The sequence below is a fragment of the Primulina eburnea genome, unplaced genomic scaffold (genome assembly GCF_022965805.1).
Source record: "Primulina eburnea isolate SZY01 unplaced genomic scaffold, ASM2296580v1 ctg808_ERROPOS3000000+, whole genome shotgun sequence".
Classification (NCBI taxonomy): Eukaryota; Viridiplantae; Streptophyta; class Magnoliopsida; order Lamiales; family Gesneriaceae; genus Primulina; species Primulina eburnea.
Window position 1 is genome coordinate 41,328 of NW_027331578.1, and position 9,801 is coordinate 51,128.

Genomic DNA, 9,801 nt, shown 5'->3' on the forward strand with positions numbered 1-9,801 from the left:
TGAGATGAAGTTTCACATCCCACCATTTGGCTTTGCACAGTCTCGGCCATGGAAGCAAGAAGAAATGAGAATAGCAGCTGGTCTTGTCGACACCAGGAGATGTACTGCGGATTGATTGTTTCTTCACTGCCATCTATGGAAATAAGATGGGAAGGGATTGGTGGGTTTTCAAGGATGAAGATTTCTAGCCCTAAACCTCGAATGCTGGCTAGGACCTGTAAGTTCCACAACAAATAGTTATCATCGTTCAGCTTGACTGAGGTAATCTGATTTGCTGGGTTGATAATAAGAAGATTGGGGTTAGAAGGAATACTGGAAGCAGAGGAAATGGCCTCCGCCATTAATAGCTCTGATACCAAGTTGGAAAAGCTTGAATACCAGCAAAAAACTCACAATCGTTTATTCATGCTTGAATGATTGTTTACACTGTTGATCCTTCATTTATAACAAGTATAACAAATAGAAACAAGACACATGGATTTTTCTGTTGTAACTACTGTGACAGACAAAATCTAATCTGTTATATAAAAGATGCTCATTTATCCGGATCTTTCTTGATGGGCTCGGCCTTGATTGCTTGATCATGGACTGGACTTTGATTGGTTGATTTGGGCCTTGAATCTTTGTTCTCTGTAATTTTGGTCTTCTCAAGATTTTCCTATCTCAACTCTGTACGAAGTAATTAACTTTCAAGTTTCTCATTTGTTTTTAATGTTTTTCAAGACCAATGATGAAGCCTTTTATAGGCAAATTTGATATTGAACATATGGCTCAATTTTCCCAAGTACTTTATCTATTTTCGACTTGAAACCATTTAAATTATATTAAAATCACAAACAATTTTGTATACTTAAATATAAATAATAGAAGGCTTAATATATATTTGATTGGTTCATGGAAGAAGTGGGGGGTCGACGAGTCAAGTTTGTGTATGTGTATTCAAAACTGAACACGTAACATCTTTTTATTCAATTTGACAGTAACACTTGTCAAAATATGGTCATCGCCTTCGAAGTCGGACCACATATAAAAGTCATGGAGTCCGTCTTCTCTCCACAAAATTTTATAGACAAAAAGTTTTATTTATAATTTATAAATTAGTGCAAATATGACGTAAAACATTTATGCCTCATCATCTTCAAAAAGTAACAAAAATTACCTAGTGCAACGCATAAAATTTATCATAAGAAAAATTGAAGCAGAATTTTTTTATTATACCAAGCAAAATTCTACAAGATAAATATATGAATACATATAACCCTCAATGACTCAGCTTAACTATTCTGGGTGAGATCGGAAGAATTCAAGAGCTTCACCAGTGGGTGAATCCGTAGAAATTCGTTGCCTTCTGTAATGTTCGAAATTGAAAGGGGTGTAGAGGGCAGGGTGATCGGAATCCACCAACCCCGGCAACACTTGAACGTTCTCATCCTCGGCAGGCAGCACGAAAAGGGCGATTGTTATACGTACAGAAGCCTCGTAGCATTGCACTTGATGCTTCACGTTGTGAAACCTTCCATTACTCCACACCTATATATATATATATATATCACTTAATTAATTGATTGATTTCATATGATACATACATACGAATGTAATTAATGTGTGTGTGATGGATTATAATTATATAAATAATTGATTTTTTATATTAATGTTTACTTGTTTGAATAAATTTATCTTACGTTGAATCTGAAAATTATATTTTATCGTTAGTGGCCCAAAACAATATCTTCTAGAAAGCTTTGAACCATTTGCGATGATAACTAAAAATAAATTAAAACAAAACCAAACCAAAAAGCAGGAGAGAGAGAGAGAGAATTCAGGATCATTAAACTACCACGTAATAATAGTAATTAAATTTAGGGTAATGCTATGTGTACATAATGGGTTACATAGAGGCTTACATGTAATTATTAAATAATTATTAAATTACAATTAAACCCTCATCCTAAATTGATAGACTACACATTCCATTCATTATTTCTTCTCCTATCAATAATATTAAATTGTTTTTTTTTTAATGCAAGTCCTGAGATTTATCATACAATTTTTTTTTTTAAAAAATATATTTTGATAAATATTATATTTTTCAATATTTAATAAATCATATAAAAAATTAATAGTAATGATTTTTTAAATTAAAAAAATTAATGATTGTAACTACAATAATAAATTATTATATTGCCAAAATTAGAATTAGACAAACGAAACAATCTACAATCTCTTTTACGAATCTACATCTAAAACAAACAAAACAACAAATTGGAAGAAAAAAACTAACCTTAATTTACAGTAATAAAGATGTAAAACAAAGAGAATAGATGGTCGTCTCGATAAGCAATAGAATATTTCTATGATCTCGATTTTTTCTTCGTCTTTACCGCATATGGATTTGGAAGCGAGGGTTGGGAGAAGAGAAGAAAGATACGGTCAATCGATTTGGAGTGAGGGCTGAGATAGGAGAAGAAATAATTAATAGAATAGGTAGTCTATCAATTTAGGGTGAGGGTTTTATTTGTAATTTAATAATTAATTAATAATTACATGTAAGCCTCTATGTAACCCATTATGTACACATAGCATTTTCCTTAAATTTATTATTGATTTTTAGGCAGCATGCTAAATGATAAATTAATTAAAAGTGGTATACTTACCTTGCCCGCATCTCCGACATTAAAAACGAGTGTTCCGGGCACATGATCAACAGAGATTAACTCTCCGGTGGTTTTGTCCACGACCTCTAAACCATTAACGTTATCATCATCATGGAGTATGGTGAAAAATCCAGCGTCTGAATGCATTACAGCACCCTGTAATCCCACAGTTTCCGGTCCATAATTATATTTGTTCATTTTGAACTGGGATATTCCTTCCTTGAATTTCTCGCCGTTCAATCCCAAACCGTCCATTAATTTGCTCCCCACGACCTTTGCAAGATCATGAATAGCAGAAGTGTATTTTAAGATAATCTCCCTGCAAAAGGAATGGAAAATTTCCAAGAATAAGTATGAGCCTGCAAGAATTTTTCTCTATTGTTTCGTTTTTCTTTACATGAATCAAAAGGTTACTTATCATTACCTTTTCTGAGGAGATACATCCAACTGAGTGCAGAAATGATCAACAGCGGCGGCCGAGCCCGCATCGTATAAACTCAGGCTTTCGAAAAAAGCACTGGCTATGTTAGGTGGGGTGTACCCTTTTGAAGGCTCCAGATGGTTATAATTCCGCATCTTGATTTCCATTGGAAGATCATGAAGAGAACGTATTACATCCTTCATATCAGACATGAGGGACAAAGGAACCCCGTGATTGATAAGCCTGAAGCAACCCCATTCTTCGCACGCACTCACCATTTTCTGCGGCAGAGTTGAGAAATCTTGCATATCAATCACTGGAACTGACTTGGTTATGGTCATTTTGTATAATTTTATTTCCTTTTTCAAGTTATTTATCGTATTGCAATGATTTCTTGAAGATGTAGAGGTTTTCTGTGTGGGTTTTTAAGCCGGCGAAACCATGTATTTATGGCTGGATTTGAGTTTGAATAGTCGTGGAGTGGAGTGGAAAGTAAACAGTCTTATTTTATAATTAATATGGAGAGAAAAAAATACTCTTTACTACTTTCCAATAAATCTAAAAATTATTATTTTATTTGGAAAACTAAATAGAAATATGTGCATATATTGAAACTAAAGTAATCAATAACATTTATATATTAAAGAGTACAAAAGAAACTAGAGTATATCTTTTGTGAGATGGTCTCACGGATCTTTATCTATGATACGAACTCTATCGATATTCACAGTAGAAAGTAATACTCTTAGCATAAAAAGTTATATTTTTTCATGGATGACTCAAATAAAAGAACTGTCTCACAAAATACGACCCGTAAGATCTTCTCACACAAATTTTTGCCATGAAACTATTATGTGGTTAAAAATTTTATAAAATGATGCAACTTTTGGACAGATTAAAAACATGCTCTATAATTATTAAAGTTCCCGTAATTATTAAAAACAGATGTTATTTTTTTCTAGCATAATTATTTTACTATATAATAGCCATTGAATATCTTACGTGTCTGAGTAAATTATTACTTGCATTCTAGAAGCCTTGTAGAATTTGGTTTATTTCTTTACCTGTAAATCACCATCGAGATTTTTCTCCCAAAAATCACCATCATCGACTAAGAATATGCCAAATTCAAAAAACAGCCAATTTATTTGTATGCCAGTTATTGACTTTTCTTAATTGATGAAATAATATCACCTATTTAATTTTTTTAAAAAAAAAATTAGGGAAAACTACAATTAAAGTTGCTAGTCATAGTCCTAAAAAAGCAGCTAAGACAGGAAATTTCAATTTTAGTTCGTAAAGTATTTTTAGTTTTTATTATAAATTTAATAATTACATCAATTCAGTCAACATATTATATGATACATATACATGCAACATTTAATATTAAATGCATAAATTCTTAAGTTTTCAAATAAAAGCCTCAAATCACAAATGGTATGGATGAAAGCTTTCGTAATAGTTATTGTATCAAAGGCATGCTTTTTAAATTTAAAATTAAATTTCATGCAAAAAAATTAAAAATTAACTTAAATTTGATCAAAAAAACTCACGTTTTCGCATTTTTTCTGGTCAATCCTTTGGTTGATCGGTATTTTCACACTTTTGCTCGAAGCAAAGCTTTTTTTTTTACGTTAAACGCTTAATATAATCTTTTAGTGATATTTATAATGTGTGACTCATTTTCATGTGTGTTATTTTATTTATATCATGAAAAGAAGAACAACTTTAATATTTTTGTTTGTTCCGGAAGTTTAAAGAATCTCAAAATTGATAGCATATCGAGTCAGTTGTATTCATTGGTTAACCAATATAGAAAGACAAAAATTTGTTTGAGACGGTCTCACGGTCGTATTTTGTGATACGGATCTCTTATTTGAGTCGTTCATAAAAAAATATTACTTTTTATCTCACAGTTAAAGATTTGTAAAACCGTAGACATACTCATATATAATACTGCAACATGAATCGCATGTTTGTTTACCAAAATATGACTTCAGCCGTAATCAGTCATTTTATTTTCGGTTTCCCCTTTTTCAAAGTTAGATGGCATGTAATACTCATAGCTTATGGATTTGGGTTACCCCGATTAATAGTTTATAAGCTGTAACACAACTTATTATGATAGTTTACAAGTTTTTTAAAAATATTTTACCAGATAGATTTTGAGAGTTTATAGCATATTTTTAATAACTTATAAGTCGAGCCAAATAGTGTCATATCCAAGATTTCTAATGAAAAATAATTAATTTACCAAAATTGAAAAACACACGACTAAAATTGAAATTTGTTATCATAAACAACTAAAATGAAAATAAAATTAAAATTTTGTAAAAAAAGTTTTCTTCCGAGATAATCCCCTTGCCTCATGTCCTTACAAAACTATTAGTGTATCTGCTTTTTTAATATTGAAATAATTTAAATTATATTAAAAGTTAAAAGTAATTTTTAATTAATGAGTACATTTCTTGTGAGACGATCCCACGAATCTTTATTTGTTAAACGGATCCACCCTATTAATATTCACAATAAAAAATAATACTCTTAACATGAAAAGTAATATTTTTTCATGGATGACTCAAATAAGAAACACGTCTCACAAAATGCGACACGTGAGACCGTCTCACACAAGTTTTTGTCTCAATTAAAAGACTCAATATTTGATTTGTAGAAGAGGCGTTCGACGAGTAAGTGCGGTTGTGTTTTCGAAAGGTCGAAAAATGGGTACAGCGCCGGTTGAAGGAACACCCCCCTGAAACTTTCTAGATGGTTTCAAATTTTAAATTCGTTTTGTTTTTTTATGTGTAAAATGTGTTTTTAATACATACAAAATTCGATATCTCAAATTTGAATTGATTTGATTTTAGTCGGTCCACATAAAAGTTATGGATCTTTCCTACGTCTTTCCTCAGCAGAAAAGCATTTTCCAAGAACAAAAAGGAATGGAAGTCGGTCCGAAGATTGCTTCAGCCAAATACATTTTGCCAAAATTGAGCAAAATATGGAAATGAAGTACGGAATGAGATTGAACGAGCAACAAAGAAAGCTTGTGGAACAGTAAAATCTGATAATGATAAAATATGTTAATGATCCAAAACCGATTAAAATGTAATGTCCGTATTATATGAAAATACAAGAACAAATTTTTCGTAAATGATTCAGTCAGTAGTTTATTTTTTTTAATTATTCGTATTCTTTAAAAATTGCCTGTAAGTTTTTAAATTTTAATAATGTATAATCGTAATTTGTTATTATAATGTGCAATTTTATTATGTTATTTTAAATTTTGTGTAATTTTGTTTTATTTTGATTTTTCTATTCCATCTATTTTTTAAAAATTAGTTGTAAGTTTTAATATCATTTATGCAATATCATTTCATTAAAGAAAGCAGGCTTGGGATCCATTTATACCTGTGGGGATGATAAATTGCCATTAACCACACAGCTTCTGTTAGATAGTATGGTCCTTTTCCTTATATAATAAAATCTTGATTCAACTTTAAAAAAAAAAACTCAAATATGGCACTTTTGTATGTCAACTACTAAATTTAAATATTTTAGAAAGCTTCACAATATTTTATCATATATGTAAAATATAAAATAACAAAAAAATTTATCTTAGAATATTAATTTTTTATTCCAAGTTTTAGTATGGATATAAAAAATATTGATTTATATAATCATTTGTACAAACTCATTTTGACTTAGTACTTATCACTTGTCTAATCGATTAGGCACTCTAAATTTTAGGATGAACCTCACAATCCACATAATGTTTAACATCTTTTATGTCTAGACTTCAAACACAATTTTAATACCTTCATGTGAAGACTATCACTCAATTAAATTTTGAAGTACATTTCTCTTGTATATATGGGTGATTTTGTGTGAAGAAATTAGTTTATTACAGTATATATATATTCTCAAATAGAACCTCACATATAAGGAAAAACTATCGTTAAGCTAATATATCTATTTAGACTCTTTTTTTTTGTTTTCTCTCATTTTAACTAATTCGTTCATGTGAGCTGGTCATGTTTTAAATCTTTTAAAAAGTTTATATTTGATCTTCAAGATGTTGTACGTATAACTTCCAAAAGTGATATATAAATTAGACACAAGAATATGACAATTGGAAAAAGTTTTGTACTATTTATGACGTTGCAATGGTTATATTTGACTTCCTAACAGGTTGTCGGTGCGGTCCGATTCCAAAAACAAAACAGTTTAATGAATGAAACGGTTGAGTAAACGGGTATGGTCTTGTGAATATAGCTTTTGATTTGTTGATTTTTTGGCAAAGAGAAGAACATGGAAATTGTAGTCATTTTTCTTAACTTTCCATAGAGTCAAGAGTCGTTTAATTTTGAGTTCATATGAGATATATACGCTGAAAGTACTGGATTGTATACATGTTCGGACTATTTCTGCAACCTCTGCAAAACCGGCAAAGTCATAACGAATTATCAGCTTCTTAAGCATCGATTCAAACTTCAATCTTTGAAGATGATTTATAGATTATTGTCTTATCTTTCCACGTATGTTGAATCATTCCATTACAATAGTTTAGCTGAGAGATATTGCCAACATACAGAGCTGGTCTATCGAGCCATATGCCACCGCCATTTAGCCTCGATAACATCCAAAATACTCGATCGACCTAAAATATGATTTTTCTACATAATTTAGTATGATTTCCAGCTGTTCTAGCCGCTAATCATTTGGATTACCAATTTGTGAGATATCATCGAATGACCTCGTTATATTTTCAGATTGACTTCGTTTAAGTTTCAGTTTATCAAATCTCTCTTCTTGACATCTTGCTATTATAAAAATCAAGATTGACTCAAATCAAGATTGCTATTATAAAAATCAAGATATCATCGAATGACCTCGTTACAAAAAATGTTGCTATTATAAAAATCAAGATTGATAGCATTTCCGAAAGCCAACAACACAAATATATTAACTCTAAACATTAATTTAAAATATAATAAAAATAAAGAGATATGGAATTAAAAATTTAAAACATAAGGAAAAAAATCAATTTTCAGAAGATTGAAAATAAAATATAAACTAAAATCAAAATAAAAGTAAAAATTGCTTTAAATATTTGTTTTGTGTATTTTTTTACATTTAATTATATTAAGGCAAAAACTTATGTGAGACGGTCTCACGGGTCGTAGTTGTGAGACGGATCTCTTATTTGGGTCACCCATGAAAAAGTATTACTTTTTATGCTAAGAGTATTACTTTTTATTGTGAATATGGGTAGGGCTGACCCGTCTCACAGATTATGACCCGTGAGACGGTCTCACATGAGACTCACTCTTATATTAAAAGTTATAACGATAAATTTTTTAATTAATTAACACTGCAGGTAACTTATTTTTGGAATTGAAATACTAAAAACAAAACAAAAGGTATTATTGCCATATTTTAATATAGACATTAAATATGAAGTGTATTTAACAAAAGACAAAAATTTGTGTGAGATGGTCTCACGAGTCGTATTTGTGAGACAGATCTCTTATTTGGGTTGTCCACGAAAAAGTATTAATTTTTATGCTAAGAGGATTATTTTTTATTGTGAAAATAGGTAAGGTTGACCCGTCTCACAGATTAAGATCTGTGAGACGGTGTCGGTGTCACATGAGATCTACTCTTAACAAAAAGATACAAATGAAATAACACATTCGTGATTTTGTTTTCAGAATGAGAAGATATTTTAAAAACATAAACGAACAAATCCAATTCTTTGTCCAATGACTAGCTAGCTAGCTTTTGATTTTTAAAGCTCATCCAAACGCATATATAATCCTAATCCTTGAACATTAGAAATTAAATTATCGATGTGTTATAACTGACAAACATTTGTTACAGATGGTCTTACAAGTCGTATTTTGTGAGAGAGGTCTTTTATTTGGGTCATCCATGAAAAAATATTACTTTTTAGAATAAGAGTATTTTTTTATTGTTAATATCAGTAGGGTTGACCCGTCTTACAGATAAAAATTCGCGAGACTTTCTCACAAAAAACATACTCATTATAATTATCTGTAAATAAAGTTTGAGATATCGAATTCAAAATTTAATTTTAATAAATCCCTCACAACTTTAAAAAAAAAATCGCTTTGAATTATATTTGTCCGTAGCCTATAAAAATGTATATCTCGTCTTCCCCACCCCTTGTTAGGATATTCAAATATATACGTCTGTATATATTTGTGAAGATCATGAACAATAAATTACCTTTTAATTTTAAATTGGATCATATATATTGATGTTTGGTAAACCATCATATCATAATAATATTAAAAATATAAGAACAAAGATTTATTTATTGATCACGAGAATCATGAGAACAATTATATATTATATATATATAATATTAAAAATATAAGAACAAAGATTTATTTATTGATCACGAGAATCATGAGAACAATTATATTATATTTATATATATATATATATATATATATATATATATATATATATATATATGAGTGAGTCTCATGTGAGACCGTCTCACGGGTCATAATCCGTGAGACGGGTCAACCCTACCCATATTCACAATAAAAAGTAATACTCTTAGTATAAAAAGTAATACTTTTTCATGGGTGACCCAAATAAGAGATCCGTCTCACAAGTACGACCCGTGAGACCGTCTCACATAAGTTTTTGCCTATATATATATATATTATTGTTATCTACAAAATTCGGAAA

At 30.0% G+C, this 9,801-nt stretch overlaps 1 protein-coding gene across 1 annotated transcript; it reads right to left on the bottom strand.

Annotated features, from left to right (window-relative positions):
- Window positions 1-1,193: 1,193 nt before the first annotated feature.
- Window positions 1,194-3,517, bottom strand: LOC140822353 (2-oxoglutarate-dependent dioxygenase DAO-like). Its single transcript, XM_073183103.1, has 3 exons — window positions 3,079-3,517; window positions 2,655-2,973; window positions 1,194-1,530 (listed from the first exon to the last, which is right to left on the bottom strand). The coding sequence occupies exons 1-3, from the start codon at window positions 3,414-3,416 to the stop codon at window positions 1,279-1,281; spliced, it is 909 nt and encodes a 302-aa protein (XP_073039204.1). The 5' UTR covers window positions 3,417-3,517; the 3' UTR covers window positions 1,194-1,278.
- Between the last annotated feature and the right edge of the window lie 6,284 nt (window positions 3,518-9,801).

Coding starts and splice junctions, on each gene's coding strand:
- LOC140822353 (XM_073183103.1), bottom strand. CDS start 3,416: ATGACCATAACCAAGTCAGTTCCAGTGATTGATATGCAAGATTTCTCA. Junction 2,974..3,078: donor GATGTATCTCCTCAGAAAAG/GTAATGATAAGT, acceptor TTCCTTTTGCAG/GGAGATTATCTTAAAATACA. Junction 1,531..2,654: donor ATGTCGGAGATGCGGGCAAG/GTAAGTATACCA, acceptor ATATATATATAG/GTGTGGAGTAATGGAAGGTT.